Source organism: Hyperolius riggenbachi, chromosome 6 (genome assembly GCF_040937935.1).
Source record: "Hyperolius riggenbachi isolate aHypRig1 chromosome 6, aHypRig1.pri, whole genome shotgun sequence".
Taxonomy (NCBI): domain Eukaryota; kingdom Metazoa; phylum Chordata; class Amphibia; order Anura; family Hyperoliidae; genus Hyperolius; species Hyperolius riggenbachi.
In genome coordinates this window covers 4,048,149-4,068,680 of record NC_090651.1, presented here as the reverse complement: position 1 = coordinate 4,068,680, position 20,532 = coordinate 4,048,149, and the positions used below count along the sequence as shown (strand labels likewise).

Sequence of the window (20,532 nt, the reverse complement as noted above, 5' to 3'; positions counted from 1 at the left end):
TAGCACTGACAGGCTCAGCCATATAAATCAGTAACAGAGATAGCGGTATTACCTCTGGTCTGCCTGGTGATCCTGTCATTGCTATGGCATATAGGCTGGTGACTGGACAGACTGCAGCACTGACAAGCTCAGCCATATAAATCAGTAACAGAGGTAGCGGTATTACCTCTGGTCTGCCCGGTGATCCTGTCATTGCTATGGCATATAGGCTGGTGACTGGACAGACTGTAACACTGACAGGCTCAGTCATATAAATCAGTAACAGAGGTAGTGGTATTACCTCTGGTCTGCCCGGTGATTCTGTCATTGCTATGGCATACAGGCTGGTGACTGGACAGACTGAAACACTGACAAGCTCAGCCATATAAATCAGTAACAGAGGTAGTGGTATTACCTCTGGTCTGCCCGGTGATCCTGTCATTGCTATGGCATATAGGCTGGTGACTGGACAGACTGTAAAACTGACAGGCTCAGACATATAAATCAGTAACAGAGGTAGTGGTATTACCTCTGGTCTGCCTGGTGATTCTGGCATTGCTATGGCATATAGGCTGGTGACTGGACAGACTAACACTGACAGGCTTAGCCATATAAATCAGTAACAGAGGTAGTGGTATTACCTCTGGTCTGCCTGGTGATTCTGGCATTGCTATGGCATACAGGCTGGTGACTGGACAGACTGTAACACTGACAGGCTCAGCCATATAAATCAGTAACAGAGGTAGTGGTATTACCTCTGGTCTGCCCGGTGATCCTGTCATTGCTATGGCATATAGGCTGGTGACTGGCCAGACTGCAGCACTGACAGGCTCAGCCATATAAATCAGTAACAGAGGTAGCGGTATTACCTCTGGTCTGCCTGGTGATTCTGGGATTGCTATGGCATATAGGCTGGTGACTGGACAGACTGTAACACTGACAGGCTCAGCCATATAAATCAGTAACAGAGGTAGTGGTATAACCTCTGGTCTGCCCGGTGATCCTGTCATTGCTATGGCATATAGGCTGGTGACTGGACAGACTGCAGCACTGACAAGCTCAGCCATATAAATCAGTAACAGAGGTAGTGGTATTACCTCTGGTCTGCCGGTGATTCTGTCATTGCTATGGCATACAGGCTGGTGACTGGACAGACTGTAGCACTGACAGGCTTAGCCATATAAATCAGTAACAGAGGTAGTGGTATTACCTCTGGTCTGCCTGGTGATCCTGTCATTGCTATGTCATTGCTATGGCATACAGGCTGATGACTGGGCAGACTGTAGCACTGACAGGCTCAGTCATATAAATCAGTAACAGAGGTAGCGGTATTACCTCTGGTCTGCCTGGTGATCCTGTCATTGCTATGGCATATAGGCTGATGACTGGGCAGACTGTAGCATTGACAGGCTCAGCCATATAAATCAGTAACAGAGGTAGCGGTATTACCTCTGGTCTGCCCGGTGATTCTGGCATTGCTATGGCATATAGGCTGGTGACTGGACAGACTGTAGCACTGACAGGCTCAGCCATATAAATCAGTAACAGAGGTAGTGGTATTACCTCTGGTCTGCCCAGTGATCCTGTCATTGCTATGGCATATAGGCTGATGACTGGACAGACTGTAGCACTGACAGGCTCAGCCATATAAAGCAGTAACAGAGGTAGCGGTATTACCTAAGGTCTGCCCAGTGATCTTGTCATTGCTATGGCATATAGGCTGGTGACTGGGCAGACTGTAGCACCGACAGGCTCAGCCATATAAATCAGTAACAGAGGTAGCGGTATTACCTCTGGTCTGACGGTGATTCTCTCATTGCTATGGCATACAGGCTGGTGACTGGAAAGACTGTAGCACTGACAGGCTTAGCCATATAAATCAGTAACAGAGGTAGTGGTATTACCTCTGGTCTGCCCGGTGATTCTGGCATTGCTATGGCATATAGGCTGGTGACTGGACAGACTAACACGGACAGGCTCAGCCATATAAATCAGTAACAGAGGTAGTGGTATTACCTCTGGTCTGCCCGGTGATCCTGTCATTGCTATGGCATATAGGCTGGTGACTGGACAGACTGTAGCACTGACAGGCTCAGCCATATAAATCAGTAACAGAGATAGCGGTATTACCTCTGGTCTGCCTGGTGATCCTGTCATTGCTATGGCATATAGGCTGGTGACTGGACAGACTGCAGCACTGACAAGCTCAGCCATATAAATCAGTAACAGAGGTAGCGGTATTACCTCTGGTCTGCCCGGTGATCCTGTCATTGCTATGGCATATAGGCTGGTGACTGGACAGACTGTAACACTGACAGGCTCAGTCATATAAATCAGTAACAGAGGTAGTGGTATTACCTCTGGTCTGCCCGGTGATTCTGTCATTGCTATGGCATACAGGCTGGTGACTGGACAGACTGAAACACTGACAAGCTCAGCCATATAAATCAGTAACAGAGGTAGTGGTATTACCTCTGGTCTGCCCGGTGATCCTGTCATTGCTATGGCATATAGGCTGGTGACTGGACAGACTGTAACACTGACAGGCTCAGACATATAAATCAGTAACAGAGGTAGTGGTATTACCTCTGGTCAGCCTGGTGATTCTGGCATTGCTATGGCATATAGGCTGGTGACTGGACAGACTAACACTGACAGGCTTAGCCATATAAATCAGTAACAGAGGTAGTGGTATTACCTCTGGTCTGCCTGGTGATTCTGGCATTGCTATGGCATACAGGCTGGTGACTGGACAGACTGCAGCACTGACAGGCTCAGCCATATAAATCAGTAACAGAGGTAGCGGTATTACCTCTGGTCTGCCTGGTGATTCTGGGATTGCTATGGCATATAGGCTGGTGACTGGACAGACTGTAACACTGACAGGCTCAGCCATATAAATCAGTAACAGAGGTAGTGGTATTACCTCTGGTCTGCCCGGTGATCCTGTCATTGCTATGGCATATAGGCTGGTGACTGGACAGACTGCAGCACTGACAAGCTCAGCCATATAAATCAGTAACAGAGGTAGTGGTATTACCTCTGGTCTGCCGGTGATTCTGTCATTGCTATGGCATACAGGCTGGTGACTGGACAGACTGTAGCACTGACAGGCTTAGCCATATAAATCAGTAACAGAGGTAGTGGTATTACCTCTGGTGTGCCTGGTGATCCTGTCATTGCTATGGCATACAGGCTGATGACTGGGCAGACTGTAGCACTGACAGGCTCAGTCATATAAATCAGTAACAGAGGTAGCGGTATTACCTCTGGTCTGCCTGGTGATCCTGTCATTGCTATGGCATATAGGCTGATGACTGGGAAGACTGTAGCATTGACAGGCTCAGCCATATAAATCAGTAACAGAGGTAGTGGTATTACCTCTGGTCTGCCCAGTGATACTGTCATTGCTATGGCATATAGGCTGATGACTGGACAGACTGTAGCACTGACAGGCTCAGCCATATAAAGCAGTAACAGAGGTAGCGGTATTACCTCAGGTCTGCCCAGTGATCTTGTCATTGCTATGGCATATAGGCTGGTGACTGGGCAGACTGTAGCACCGACAGGCTCAGCCATATAAATCAGTAACAGAGGTAGCGGTATTACCTCTGGTCTGACGGTGATTCTCTCATTGCTATGGCATACAGGCTGGTGACTGGAAAGACTGTAGCACTGACAGGCTTAGCCATATAAATCAGTAACAGAGGTAGTGGTATTACCTCTGGTCTGCCCGGTGATTCTGGCATTGCTATGGCATATAGGCTGGTGACTGGACAGACTAACACGGACAGGCTCAGCCATATAAATCAGTAACAGAGGTAGTGGTATTACCTCTGGTCTGCCCGGTGATCCTGTCATTGCTATGGCATATAGGCTGGTGACTGGGCAGACTGCAGCACTGACAGGCTCAGCCATATAAATCAGTAACAGAGGTAGTGGTATTACCTCTGGTCTGCCCGGTGATCCTGTCATTGCTATGGCATATAGGCTGGTGACTGGACAGACTGCAGCACTGACCGGCTCAGCCATATAAATCAGTAACAGAGGTAGCGGTATTACCTCTGGCCTGCCCGGTGATCTTGTCATTGCTATGGCATATAGGCAGGTGACTGGACAGACTGTAACACTGACAGGCTTAGCCATATAAATCAGTAACAGAGGTAGCGGTATTACCTCTGGTCTGCCCGGTGATTCTGTCATTGCTATGGCATACAGGCTGGTGACTGGACAGACTGTAGCACTGACAGGCTTAGCCATATAAATCAGTAACAGAGGTAGTGGTATTACCTCTGGTCTGCCCGGTGATTCTGGCATTGCTATGGCATATGGGCTGGTGACTGGACAGACTGTAACACTGACAGGCTCAGCCATATAAATCAGTAACAGAGGTAGTGGTATTACCTCTGGCCTGCCCGGTGATCCTGTCATTGCTATGGCATATAGGCAGGTGACTGGACAGACTGTAGCACTGACAGGCTTAGCCATATAAATCAGTAACAGAGGTAGCGGTATTACCGCTGGTCTGCCCGGTGATCCTGTCATTGCTATGGCATATAGGCAGGTGACTGGACAGACTGTAGCACTGACAGGCTTAGCCATATAAATCAGTAACAGAGGTAGCGGTTTTACCTCTGGTCTGCCGGTGATTCTGTCATTGCTATGGCATACAGGCTGGTGACTGGACAGACTGTAGCACTGACAGGCTCAGCCATATAAATCAGTAACAGAGGTAGTGGTATTACCTCTGGTCTGCCCGATGATTCTGGCATTGCTATGGCATATAGGCTGGTGACTGGACAGACTGTAGCACTGACAGGCTCAGCCATATAAATCAGTAACAGAGGTAGCGGTATTACCTCTGGTCTGCCCGGGGATCCTGTCATTGCTATGGCATACAGGCTGGTGACTGGACAGACTGTAGCACTGACAGACTCAGCCATATAAAGCAGTAACAGAGATAGCGGTATTACCTCTGGTCTGCCGGTGATTCTCTCATTGCTATGGCATACAGGCTGGTGACTGGACAGACTGTAGCACTGACAGGCTTAGCCATATAAATCAGTAACAGAGGTAGTGGTATTACCTCTGGTCTGCGCGGTGATTCTGGCATTGCTATGGCATATAGGCTGGTGACTGGACAGACTGTAGCACTGACAGGCTCAGCCATATAAATCAGTAACAGAGGTAGTGGTATTACCTCTGGTCTGCCCAGTGATCCTGTCATTGCTATGGCATATAGGCTGATGACTGGACAGACTGTAGCACTGACAGGCTCAGCCATATAAATCAGTAACAGAGGTAGCGGTATTACCTCTGGTCTGACGGTGATTCTCTCATTGCTATGGCATACAGGCTGGTGACTGGAAAGACTGTAGCACTGACAGGCTTAGCCATATAAATCAGTAACAGAGGTAGTGGTATTACCTCTGGTCTGCCCGGTGATTCTGGCATTGCTATGGCATATAGGCTGGTGACTGGACAGACTAACACGGACAGGCTCAGCCATATAAATCAGTAACAGAGGTAGTGGTATTACCTCTGGTCTGCCCGGTGATCCTGTCATTGCTATGGCATATAGGCTGGTGACTGGGCAGACTGCAGCACTGACAGGCTCAGCAATATAAATCAGTAACAGAGGTAGTGGTATTACCTCTGGTCTGCCCGGTGATCCTGTCATTGCTATGGCATATAGGCTGGTGACTGGACAGACTGCAGCACTGACCGGCTCAGCCATATAAATCAGTAACAGAGGTAGCGGTATTACCTCTGGCCTGCCCGGTGATCTTGTCATTGCTATGGCATATAGGCAGGTGACTGGACAGACTGTAACACTGACAGGCTTAGCCATATAAATCAGTAACAGAGGTAGCGGTATTACCTCTGGTCTGCCCGGTGATTCTGGCATTGCTATGGCATACAGGCTGGTGACTGGACAGACTGTAGCACTGACAGGCTTAGCCATATAAATCAGTAACAGAGGTAGTGGTATTACCTCTGGTCTGCCCGGTGATTCTGGCATTGCTATGGCATACAGGCTGGTGACTGGACAGACTGTAGCACTGACAGGCTTAGCCATATAAATCAGTAACAGAGGTAGCGGTATTACCTCTGGTTTGCCAGGTGATCCTGTCATTGCTATGGCATACAGGCTGGTGACTGGACAGACTGTAGCACTGACAGGGTTAGCCATATAAATCAGTAACAGAGGTAGTGGTATTACCTCTGGTCTGCCCGGTGATTCTGGCATTGCTATGGCATATAGGCTGGTGACTGGACAGACTGTAGCACTGACAGGCTTAGCCATATAAATCAGTAACAGAGGTAGCGGTATTACCGCTGGTCTGCCCGGTGATCCTGTCATTGCTATGGCATATAGGCAGGTGACTGGACAGACTGTAGCACTGACAGGCTTAGCCATATAAATCAGTAACAGAGGTAGCGGTTTTACCTCTGGTCTGCCGGTGATTCTGTCATTGCTATGGCATACAGGCTGGTGACTGGACAGACTGTAGCACTGACAGGCTCAGCCATATAAATCAGTAACAGAGGTAGTGGTATTACCTCTGGTCTGCCCGATGATTCTGGCATTGCTATGGCATATAGGCTGGTGACTGGACAGACTGTAGCACTGACAGGCTCAGCCATATAAATCAGTAACAGAGGTAGCGGTATTACCTCTGGTCTGCCCGGGGATCCTGTCATTGCTATGGCATACAGGCTGGTGACTGGACAGACTGTAGCACTGACAGACTCAGCCATATAAAGCAGTAACAGAGGTAGCGGTTTTACCTCTGGTCTGCCCGGTGATCTTGTCATTGCTATGGCATATAGGCAGGTGACTGGACAGACTGTAACACTGACAGGCTTAGCCATATAAATCAGTAACAGAGGTAGCGGTATTACCTCTGGTCTGCCCGGTGATTCTGTCATTGCTATGGCATACAGGCTGGTGACTGGACAGACTGTAGCACTGACAGGCTTAGCCATATAAATCAGTAACAGAGGTAGTGGTATTACCTCTGGTCTGCCCGGTGATTCTGGCATTGCTATGGCATACAGGCTGGTGACTGGACAGACTGTAGCACTGACAGGCTTAGCCATATAAATCAGTAACAGAGGTAGCGGTATTACCCTTTGGTTTGCCAGGTGATCCTGTCATTGCTATGGCATACAGGCTGGTGACTGGACAGACTGTAGCACTGACAGGGTTAGCCATATAAATCAGTAACAGAGGTAGTGGTATTACCTCTGGTCTGCCCGGTGATTCTGGCATTGCTATGGCATATAGGCTGGTGACTGGACAGACTGTAGCACTGACAGGCTTAGCCATATAAATCAGTAACAGAGGTAGCGGTATTACCGCTGGTCTGCCCGGTGATCCTGTCATTGCTATGGCATATAGGCAGGTGACTGGACAGACTGTAGCACTGACAGGCTTAGCCATATAAATCAGTAACAGAGGTAGCGGTTTTACCTCTGGTCTGCCGGTGATTCTGTCATTGCTATGGCATACAGGCTGGTGACTGGACAGACTGTAGCACTGACAGGCTCAGCCATATAAAGCAGTAACAGAGATAGCGGTATTACCTCTGGTCTGCCGGTGATTCTCTCATTGCTATGGCATACAGGCCGGTGATTGGGCAGACTGTAGCACTGTCAGGCTCAGCCATATAAATCAGTAACAGAGGTAGTGGTATTACCTCTGGTCTGCCCGGTGATTCTGGCATTGCTATGGCATACAGGCTGGTGACTGGACAGACTGTAGCACCGACAGGCTTAGCCATATAAATCAGTAACAGAGGTAGTGGTATTACCTCTGGTCTGCCTGGTGATTCTGGCATTGCTATGGCATATAGGCAGGTGACTGGACAGACTGTAACACTGACAGGCTTAGCCATATAAATCAGTAACAGAGGTAGCGGTATTACCTCTGGTCTGCCTGGTGATCCTGTCATTGCTATGGCATACAGGCTGGTGACTGGACAGACTGTAACACTGACAGGCTTAGCCATATAAATCAGTAACAGAGGTAGCGGTATTACCTATGGTCTGCCTGGTGATCCTGTCATTGCTATGGCATATAGGCTGGTGACTGGCCAGACTGCAGCACTGACAGGCTCAGCCATATAAATCAGTAACAGAGGTAGCGGTATTACCTCTGGTCTTCCTGGTGATTCTGGCATTGCTATGGCATATAGGCTGGTGACTGGACAGACTGTAACACTGACAGGCTTAGCCATATAAATCAGTAACAGAGGTAGCGGTATTACCCTTTGGTTTGCCAGGTGATCCTGTCATTGCTATGGCATACAGGCTGGTGACTGGACAGACTGTAACACTGACAGGCTCAGCCATATAAATCAGTAACAGAGGTAGCGGTATTACCTCTGGTCTGCCCGGTGATTCGGTCATTGCTATGGCATACAGGCTGGTAAGTGCCTGGACAGACTATAGCGCTGAAAAGCTCAGCTATGGATACTTGGCATGTAAGTCACATAACCCAGTAACAGAGGTAGCTGTAATTACCTGAGGATGGTATCTGCCAATATCAGTCAGCAGTTGGTGGATCAGCCGCCCAACAAGAGGCCTGGGGGTATCTATCCTGGCGATGAGCTGCGGAATAACCTAGACAGATAAGAAGAGAGAGATTATTAATTGTGAAGCATCACCCTGCAGTCTCTAATGCAGGCCATACACACATCAATTGGGGGGAAAACACTGCCGCACTGAAAACTGCTGCTGCACTATGTTTTTTTTTTGGGGGGGGGGGGGGGGGGGGGGGGGGGGTTTGGAACCACTGCCGTATTGTGTGCATTTTGGAGAAAACGCAGCTACACTATTTATATTTTGAGAAAAACTGCTGCCGCATTATGTGTATTTTGGAAAAACCACTGCCACGTTATGTGTATTTTGGGGAAAACACAGCAGCATTACGTTTAGAGGAATCCGCTGCCTTATGTGTATTTTGGGAAAACCGCTGCCCCATTGTGTATTTTGGGGAAACCGCTGCCGCCTTATGTGAATTTTGAAAGACGGCTGCCTCATGTGTATTTCGGGATAACCGCTGCCGCATTATGTGTATTTTGTGGGAAACTGTTGCATTATGTGTATATTGTGTGGTAGAAACGATGCAACAACATGTATATTTTGTGGGAGTAACACTGCCACATTATGTGTATTTTGTGGAAAAACCGCTGCTATATTATGTGTATTTTGGAGGACACACTGCCGCATTATGTGTATTTTGAGAGATGCACTGGCACAATGGTCTCTATTTACAAAACTCCTCATAAATGACTTAAGTTATCCCTTCAGCACATTTACAAGCAAAACAATCACTCAAAGTAAGCTGTCCCTGAGTAACTTTCTTATTTATTATTATTTCAATATTAATTTTCTTACCTATTCTATTAAATTTGTGCCCTTTGGGAGCTTAAAAAAGTAACATGGGTAAGGTGAAAACAGGTGAAAAATCTTTGCAAATCATGCCATTATGTGTATTTTGGTGGAAACACTGCCGCATTATGTGTCTTGCTGTCTGAGGAAGTCTGCCTGCTGTTCCTGTGCCAGTGTTTTTAGTGCCAAAGAGTTCTGGCTGCTGCCATTTGCTGTTTGTGGGTGGGTGGGGGGTGTTTTTGAATTACCTTTAGGGTCAATTTGCCTTTCTTTTGGTAGAAAACTCAGGCCCACTGTCTTTGCGTTACGCTGTTGCATCACAGTTAGCTCCGCCCACAAAAAACCCATGTTTTGCCATGGTGCGCTATGCACGCTGCACTCCTGTTCTGGTCCAGGCCTTCGGTCAAACTTGAAAACCCCATGTGGACCTAGAGACAAAAAGCTTGCCCACCCCTGCTCTAAGGGAATATGCTTCTGCGTGCATAGTCCCTTTAGTACTTTTTGTGTGAAACACGCAGGATAGATTTGTTCTCTTTGTGACCGCTCAGAGTTTGAGCAGACAAAGTCCAGCTGCCTGTATTCTGCCTCGTATTGTGTCACAGAGTGTGAAACACCACAGCTCCATGCTCTAAATCTCTCCGCTAAATGATAATTGTAGCTGAAGTTGTACAGCAGCTCACGGAAGCACAAAGGAATTCAGGTTTTGAATTTCTTTATGGAAAACACATTGTGTGCCTCTTACGAAAAAATGTTTCTGTAATAAGTGAAACATTCCCTATCCAAATAGTAAGTGGAGGAGAATGGCCCATCTCTGGGTTATGGCACCACAGTGAGTGAAGGGGAATGGCCCATCTCTGGGTTATGGACCTACAGTGAGTGTAGGAGAACGGCCCATCTATGGGTTACAGCATCACAGTGAGTGGAGGATAATGGTCCATCTCTGGGTTACGGCATCACAGTGAGTGGAGGAGAACGGACCATCTCTGGGTTATGGACCTACAGTGAGTGGAGGAGAACGGCCCATCTCTAGGTTACGGCATCACAGTGAGTGGAGGAGAATGGCCCATCTCTGGGTTACGGCACCACAGTGAGTGGAGGAGAACGGACCATCTCTGGGTTATGGACCTACAGTGAGTGGAGGAGAACGGCCCATCTCTAGGTTACGGCATCACAGTGAGTGGAGGAGAATGGCCCATCTCTGGGTTACGGCACCACAGTGAGTGTAGGAGAATGGCCCATCTATGGGTTACAGCATCACAGTGAGTGGAGGAGAATGGCCCATCTCTGGGTTATGGCATCACAGTGAGTGGAGAACGGCCCATCTCTGGGTTATGGCATCACAGTGAGTGGAGAAGAATGGCCCATCTTTGGGTTACAGCACCACAGTAAGTGGAGGCGATCGGCCCATCTTTGGGTTACAGCACCACAGTGAGTGGAGGAGAATGGCCCATCTCTAGGTTACGGCATCACAGTGAGTGGAGAACGGCCCATCTCTGGGTTATGGCATCACAGTAAGTGGAGGAGATCGGCCCATCTTTGGGTTACAGCACCACAGTAAGTGGAGGCGATCGGCCCATCTTTGGGTTACAGCACCACAGTGAGTGGAGGAGATCGGCCCATCTGTGGGTTACGGCATCACAGTAAATAAGCTCTTACCTGCAGCCACGTGTCAATCTGAATGGTTTTGATTCCCTCCACGAGAGCCTCATTCACGTCTGGCCAGTGGCCGTAGTCAAACCAAAGTGTGAGAACTCTGCAAAGACACAACAACATCCTGGTTAGTGGCCGGTAGGCGGAAGGGCAAATCTCTAACAGTTCTGCTCAGGAACTGGCAAACACTGGCTTGTATGGAATTTCAAAGTTCCAATTTCATGGAAAATTGTAAATGTAAAATCCATGTGTTTGAATACGTATAAAATGTACATTTGTTCCACTATAAATGTATCTTCTATGTCCTGTCAGCTACGGTAGGCAGTGAACATGTGACAGGTCTGACAGGTTTTGGACCAGTCCATCTGCTCCTGGGGTTTTCTTTATTTTTAAAAGCACTTATTGAATGGCAGTTTGGTCAGTCCAACTGCCAAAATAGTGTGCAAGCAACTAGCATCATGTACAGATCAGTTCCAGGGAAAATAAAGGAAATGCTGGGAATCTCCCACGAGGAAATGGACCAGTCCAAAACCTGTCCGATTTTTACTAGTTACTGCAAGTGACAGAAATATTGAGTAATGTACGGGCACCTTAAAAGCCAGAATCCGCCTCTGTTTGTGGTGTAGAATTTTGTTATGGTTCAGATATAGTGACTGAGTCTCCCCAACATCCCTCCCTCCCCCCCTCGTGTGACTGCAGGAAGTTATACTGTCACACGCCGTGCTGGGTGCCCCTCGGAGCCCCGTGTGCCTGTATCCTCCCCCAGCAGGGCTGTCTGGCTCCGGGATCTCGCCGTTGGCTCTCAGCAGGTCTCATATCCTCAGCCTGATCCAGGAAATGGTTGTGTCCTTATCCTGCACTCTGTGATCTCCCAGGGAAAACATTGCAATGCCCAAGAGGAAATGAGAGAGGGAACGGAGTGCCTGGAGGAGGCCAGATTCTGCAGCAGTGGTGAGGAGAGGGAGACTTACCTGAGCCTGTCTTGCAGGCAGAGGGTGAGGAGAGGTAGTCTTACCTGAGCCTGTCTTGCAGGCAGAGGGTGAGGAGAGGGAGACTTACCTGAGTGTGTCCTGCAGGCAGAGGGAGAGGAGAGGGAGTGTTACATGAGCCTGTCCTGCAGGCAGAGGGTGAGGAGAGGGAGCCTTACCTGAGTGTGTCCTGCAGGTTGTTCCCCAGAGACAGGGAGATGGAGCGGAAGAAGCCCTGCACGGCCGGGACGGTGTACTGCAGTAGAGTGTGAGACATGTCCTGTGTGCACAAAGCAATCACTACATCACCACAAGGGAAATAACTCAGAGAGAAGGTACAAGACAAACAAATCATCATTTCCCCAAAATATATAAGCACAGATCTGTACTCCTCAGCACTGTCACATAATAAAGAGTACCTGTAGTATAAAAGGACAGAGCTTGTCACGCCAGCCTCTGCCTCACTGCTGCAGGATTGGGGGGGGAACACAGCCATATTTCTAAAGTCTGCTGAAGCTCTCCGGAAATCTTTGCCTGCCAGCCGAGGCCCACGCCAAGATCGGCAGCAATCGATTAGGCTACAGCTGAGGGTGGACCGTAGCAATGCAACTGGGGACGGGCCATAGCAATGCGGGGGGGGGGGGGGGTGGCGGCGGCGTACAAATGCAGTTGGAGGCAGGCTGTAGCAATGCAACTGGGGGCGGGCCATAGCAATGCAGCTGGTAGCAGGCCGTGTCAACGCAGCTGGTGGCTGGCCGGAGCAACGCAGCTGGCTGGCCGGAGCAACGCAGCTGGTGGCTGGCCGGAGCAACGCAGCTGGCTGGCCGGAGCAACGCAGCTGGTGGCTGGCCGGAGCAACGCAGCTGGCTGGCCGGAGCAATGCAGCTGGCGGCGGGAAGTAGCAATGCTGATGGGGGAGGCCAGAGCCTCAGCAGAACTTTGAATAAACCCTGCTACACCCGCACTTCCGGGGAGGGGAGCGCTCACTTGGCTGAATATACATCAGAGGGCAGGCATGTGGAAAATCTGGCCCCAGGAAGCAGTTATGGCTAATTCTAGATCTGCGTTTAAAAAGGAGATTCTTTAACCTTAAAGAGCACCACAGCTATGGATGCTGAATGGAAGATAATACCATCTGACCCAGTCAGGGAAGTGACTCCTGGGATTTGGCTTTTTTCAACCTAGATCGTTATGATAACCTACATTTAGGCCAAGAAGTGGAAGGTGGAGTCTCCCTAAAGATCTAAAAAAGTTAAAGTAGTTTATTGGTAGTTCTGGACTAATACTGCTACGATAGCCATGTGTGTAATAACTAACAAGAACATGTATGAAATACTGCTGCCATGACATAGGACCCCCGAGGGCCTCCGCTATCACACGGTTTCACCCCTTTGCAGGAGACCATATGTTCTGGAACTGCCCCCAAATCAAACATTACTGGGATGAAATCTTGCATGTTAATCCTGCTCCATACTAAACTGACAATCCCCAAGGACCCATGGCCATGCTTATTGGGCACATAATGTGGGGAGAGAAGCACTACTCGTAGCCTCCATTGTGTTTAGAACCTCTAGACAAGGCTGCCTCCATTTGTTCACGGCCTCATGGGATAACCTATTTTGTTCAGGGTCTTGTATAATGTGATATGACTTTAAATTTTTTAGGGCCTTGGGACATGACTGCCTCCATGTTTTCTCCGAGCCCCATATGACTGGAAATACCTCAGAAGGCTTCTTCTGCACGGGTGAGGGGACCGGGCTGTTGTCAGGGCTCTCTGCCTCACTGCCACTCTCGCTGCCCTCAGTGTTGGCGCTGGCATTGCTTGGATGCCGGACCTTCTTCTCTTCTCGAGGCTGAAGATGGTGTTTGAAATGGAGCACAGCCTCGAAATTCATGACTGCCCAGGCATGCCAGGCCTGCAAGAAAGAGCAGAATAAGCAATATGCATACGAGAATCATCACCAGTTATACGAGAATCCACACCAGTCATACGAGAATCCCCACCAGTCATACGAGAATCACCACCAGTCACACAAGAATCATCACCAGTCATACGAGAATCTCCACCAGTCATACGAGAATCACCACCAGTCATACGAGAATCATCACCAGTCACACAAGAATCATCACCAGTCATACGAGAATCATCACCAGTTATACAAGAATCATCACCAGTCATACGAGAATCACCACCAGTCATACGAGAATCATCACCAGTCATACGAGAATCCCCACCAGTCACACGAGAATCCCCACCAGTCACACGAGAATCCCCACCAGTCACACAAGAATCATCACCAGTCATACGAGAATCATCACCAGTCATACGAGAATCACCACCAGTCATACGAGAATCATCACCAGTCATACGAGAATCATCACCAGTCACACAAGAATCATCACCAGTCACACAAGAATCATCACCAGTCATACGAGAATCATCACCAGTCATACGAGAATCATCACCAGTCACACAAGAATCATCACCAGTCATACGAGAATCATCACCAGTCATACGAGAATCATCACCAGTCATACGAGAATCATCACCAGTTATACAAGAATCATCACCAGTCACACAAGAATCATCACCAGTCATACGAGAATCTCCACCAGTCATACGAGAATCACCACCAGTCATACGAGAATCATCACCAGTCACACAAGAATCATCACCAGTCATACGAGAATCATCACCAGTTATACAAGAATCATCACCAGTCATACGAGAATCACCACCAGTCATACGAGAATCATCACCAGTCATACGAGAATCCCCACCAGTCACACGAGAATCCCCACCAGTCACACGAGAATCCCCACCAGTCACACAAGAATCATCACCAGTCATACGAGAATCATCACCAGTCATACGAGAATCACCACCAGTCATACGAGAATCATCACCAGTCATACGAGAATCATCACCAGTCACACAAGAATCATCACCAGTCACACAAGAATCATCACCAGTCATACGAGAATCATCACCAGTCATACGAGAATCATCACCAGTCACACAAGAATCATCACCAGTCATACGAGAATCATCACCAGTCATACGAGAATCATCACCAGTCATACGAGAATCATCACCAGTTATACAAGAATCATCACCAGTCACACAAGAATCATCACCAGTCATATGAGAATCCCCACCAGTCATACGAGAATCATCACCAGTCATACGAGAATCATCACCAGTTATACAAGAATCATCACCAGTCATACGAGAATCACCACCAGTCATACGAGAATCACCACCAGTCATACGAGAATCATCACCAGTCATACGAGAATCACCACCAGTCATACGAGAATCATCACCAGTCATACGAGAATCATCACCAGTCATACGAGAATCATCACCAGTCACACAAGAATCATCACCAGTCATACGAGAATCATCACCAGTTATACAAGAATCATCACCAGTCATACGAGAATCACCACCAGTCATACGAGAATCATCACCAGTCATACGAGAATCCCCACCAGTCACACGAGAATCCCCACCAGTCACACAAGAATCATCACCAGTCATACGAGAATCATCACCAGTCATACGAGAATCACCACCAGTCATACGAGAATCATCACCAGTCACACAAGAATCATCACCAGTCATACGAGAATCACCACCAGTCATACGAGAATCATCACCAGTCACACAAGAATCATCACCAGTCATACGAGAATCATCACCAGTCATACGAGAATCACCACCAGTCATACGAGAATCATCACCAGTCACACAAGAATCATCACCAGTCATACGAGAATCATCACCAGTCACACGAGAATCCCCACCAGTCATACGAGAATCATCACCAGTCACACGAGAATCCCCACCAGTCATACGAGAATCCCCACCAGTCATACGAGAATAATCACCAGTCATACGAGAATCCCCACCAGTCACACGAGAATAATCACCAGTCATACGAGAATCACCACCAGTCATACGAGAATAATCACCAGTCATACGAGAATCCCCACCAGTCATACGAGAATCATCACCAGTCATACGAGAATCCCCACCAGTCACACAAGAATAATCACCAGTCATACGAGAATCATCACCAGTCATACGAGAATCACAACCAGTCATACGAGATTAATCACCAGTCATACGAGAATAATCACCAGTTATACGAGAATCATCACCAGTCACACAAGAATCACCACCAGTCATACGAGAATCATCACCAGTCATACGAGAATCATCACCAGTCATACGAGAATCTCCACCAGTCATACGAGAATCTCCACCAGTCATACGAGAATCCCCACCAGTCATACGAGAATCATCACCAGTCATACGAGAATCATCACCAGTTATACGAGAATCATCACCAGTCATACGAGAATCATCACCAGTTATACGAGAATCACCAGTCATACGAGAATCCCCACCAGTTATACGCGAATCACAACCAGTCACACAAGAATCATCACCAGTCATACGAGAATCATCACCAGTTATACGCGAATCACAACCAGTCATACGAGAATCCCCACCAGTCATACGAGAATCATCACCAGTCATACGAGAATCATCACCAGTCATACGAGAATCATCACCAGTCACACGAGAATCCCCACCAGTCATACGAGATTCTCTACCAGTCATACGAGAATCATCACCAGTCATACGAGAATCCCCACCAGTCATACGAGAATCCCCACCAGTCACACAAGAATCATCACCAGTTATACGTGAATCCCCACCAGTCATACGAGAATCATCACCAGTTATACGTGAATCCCCACCAGTCACACGAGAATCATCACCAGTCATACGAGAATTCCCACCGATCATACGAGAATCTCCACCAGTCATACGAGAATCCCCACCAGTCATACGAGAATCCCCACCAGTCATACGAGAATCTCCACCAGTCATACGAGACTCTCCACCAGTCATACGAGAATCTCCACCAGTCATACGAGAATCCCCACCAGTCATACGAGAATCTCCACCAGTCATACGAGAATCCCCACCAGTCATACGAGAATAATCACCAGTCATACGAGAATCATCACCAGTTATACGAGAATCATCACCAGTCATACGAGAATCATCACCAGTCATACGAGAATCTCCACCAGTCATACGAGAATCCCCACCAGTTATACGAGAATCCCCACCAGTCATACGAGAATCATCACCAGTTATACGAGAATCATCACCAGTCATACGAGAATCATCACCAGTTATACGAGAATCCCCACCAGTCATACGAGAATCCACACCAGTCATACGAGAATCCCCACCAGTCATACGAGAATCATCACCAGTTATACGAGAATAATCACCAGTCATACGAGAATCATCACCAGTCATACGAGAATCATCACCAGTTATACGAGAATCCCCACCAGTCATACGAGAATCCACACCAGTCATACGAGAATCCCCACCAGTCATACGAGAATCATCACCAGTTATACGAGAATAATCACCAGTCATACGAGAATCCCCACCAGTCATACGAGAATAATCACCAGTCATACGAGAATCATCACCAGTTATACGAGAATCATCACCAGTCATACGAGAATCATCACCAGTCATACGAGAATCTCCACCAGTCATACGAGAATCCCCACCAGTTATACGAGAATCCCCACCAGTCATACGAGAATCATCACCAGTTATACGAGAATCATCACCAGTCATACGAGAATCTCCACCAGTCATACGAGAATCCCCACCAGTTATACGAGAATCACCACCAGTCATACGAGAATCATCACCAGTTATACGAGAATCATCACCAGTCATACGAGAATCTCCACCAGTCATACGAGAATCATCACCAGTCATACGAGAATCCCCACCAGTCATACGAGAATCCCCACCAGTCATACGAGAATCATCACCAGTTATACGAGAATCATCACCAGTCATACGAGAATCATCACCAGTCATACGAGAATCTCCACCAGTCATACGAGAATCCCCACCAGTCATACGAGAATCCCCACCAGTCATACGAGAATCCCCACCAGTCATACGAGAATCATCACCAGTTATACGAGAATCATCACCAGTCATACGAGAATCATCACCAGTCATACGAGAATCTCCACCAGTCATACGAGAATCCCCACCAGTTATACGAGAATCCCCACCAGTCATACGAGAATCATCACCAGTTATACGAGAATCATCACCAGTCATACGAGAATCATCACCAGTCATACGAGAATCTCCACCAGTCATACGAGAATCATCACCAGTTATACAAGAATCATCACCAGTCATACGAGAATCTCCACCAGTCATACGAGAATCCCCACCAGTCATACGAGAATCCCCACCAGTCATACGAGAATCCCCACCAGTCATACGAGAATCATCACCAGTTATACGAGAATCATCACCAGTCATACGAGAATCATCACCAGTCATACGAGAATCTCCACCAGTCATACGAGAATCCCCACCAGTTATACGAGAATCCCCACCAGTCATACGAGAATCATCACCAGTTATACGAGAATCATCACCAGTCATACGAGAATCTCCACCAGTCATACGAGAATCCCCACCAGTTATACGAGAATCACCACCAGTCATACGAGAATCATCACCAGTTATACGAGAATCATCACCAGTCATACGAGAATCTCCACCAGTCATACGAGAATCTCCACCAGTCATACGAGAATCCCCACCAGTCATACGAGAATCCCCACCAGTCATACGAGAATAATCACCAGTCATACGAGAATCATCACCAGTTATACGAGAATCATCACCAGTCATACGAGAATCATCACCAGTCATACGAGAATCTCCACCAGTCATACGAGAATCCCCACCAGTTATACGAGAATCCCCACCAGTCATACGAGAATCATCACCAGTTATACGAGAATCATCACCAGTCATACGAGAATCTCCACCAGTCATACGAGAATCCCCACCAGTTATACGAGAATCACCACCAGTCATACGAGAATCATCACCAGTTATACGAGAATCATCACCAGTCATACGAGAATCTCCACCAGTCATACGAGAATCCACACCAGTCATACGAGAATCCCCACCAGTCATACGAGAATCCCCACCAGTCATACGAGAATCATCACCAGTTATACGAGAATCATCACCAGTCATACGAGAATCATCACCAGTCATACGAGAATCTCCACCAGTCATACGAGAATCATCACCAGTTATACAAGAATCATCACCAGTCATACGAGAATCTCCACCAGTCATACGAGAATCCCCACCAGTCATACGAGAATCCCCACCAGTCATACGAGAATAATCACCAGTCATACGAGAATCATCACCAGTCATACGAGAATCTCCACCAGTCATACGAGAATCATCACCAGTTATACAAGAATCATCACCAGTCATACGAGAATCTCCACCAGTCATACGAGAATCCCCACCAGTTATACGAGAATCATCACCAGTTATACGAGAATCATCACCAGTCATACGAGAATCTCCACCAGTCATACGAGAATCCACACCAGTCATACGAGAATCCCCACCAGTCATACGAGAATCCCCACCAGTCATACGAGAATCACCACCAGTCATATGAGAATCACAACCAGTCATACGAGAATCATCACCAGTCATACGAGAATCCCCACCAGTTATACGAGAATCATCACCAGTTATACGAGAATCATCACCAGTCATACGAGAATCTCCACCAGTCATACGAGAATCCACACCAGTCATACGAGAATCCCCACCAGTCATACGAGAATCCCCACCAGTCATACGAGAATCATCACCAGTTATACGAGAATCATCACCAGTCATACGAGAATCTCCACCAGTCATACGAGAATCATCACCAGTTATACAAGAATCATCACCAGTCATACGAGAATCTCCACCAGTCATACGAGAATCCCCACCAGTCATACGAGAATCCACACCAGTCATACGAGAATCCCCACCAGTCATACGAGAATCATCACCAGTTATACGAGAATCATCACCAGTCATACGAGAATCTCCACCAGTCATACGAGAATCCCCACCAGTCATACGAGAATCCACACCAGTCATACGAGAATCCCCACCAGTCATACGAGAATCCCCACCAGTCATACGAGAATCCCCACCAGTCATACGAGAATCCCCACCAGTCATACGAGAATCATCACCAGTCATACGAGAATCTCCACCAGTCATACGAGAATCCCCACCAGTCATACGAGAATCCACACCAGTCATACGAGAATCCCCACCAGTCATACGAGAATCCCCACCAGTCATACGAGAATCATCACCAGTTATACGAGAATCTCCACCAGTCATACGAGAATCATCACCAGTTATACGAGAATCCCCACCAGTCATACGAGAATCATCACCAGTTATACGAGAATCCCCACCAGTCATACGAGAATAATCACCAGTTATACAAGAATCATCACCAGTCATACGAGAATCATCACCAGTCATACGAGAATCATCACCAGTCATACGAGAATCTCCACCAGTCATACGAGAATCATCACCAGTTATACAAGAATCATCACCAGT

The 20,532-nt window shown here is 47.7% G+C and overlaps 1 protein-coding gene across 6 annotated transcripts in view; it reads right to left on the bottom strand.

Annotated features, from left to right (window-relative positions):
• Window positions 1–20,532, bottom strand: part of MTOR (mechanistic target of rapamycin kinase) — a 347,943-nt gene that overhangs the window by 51,735 nt on the left and 275,676 nt on the right. For all 6 annotated transcript variants that reach the window (XM_068238758.1, XM_068238761.1, XM_068238762.1 and 3 more), the window contains 4 exons: window positions 13,718–13,912; window positions 12,176–12,276; window positions 11,035–11,131; window positions 8,509–8,607 (listed from right to left, as the gene is read on the bottom strand). In XM_068238758.1, the coding sequence (XP_068094859.1) occupies window positions 8,509–8,607; window positions 11,035–11,131; window positions 12,176–12,276; window positions 13,718–13,912 (492 nt within the window). The remainder of the gene's footprint in view (window positions 1–8,508; window positions 8,608–11,034; window positions 11,132–12,175; window positions 12,277–13,717; window positions 13,913–20,532) is intronic.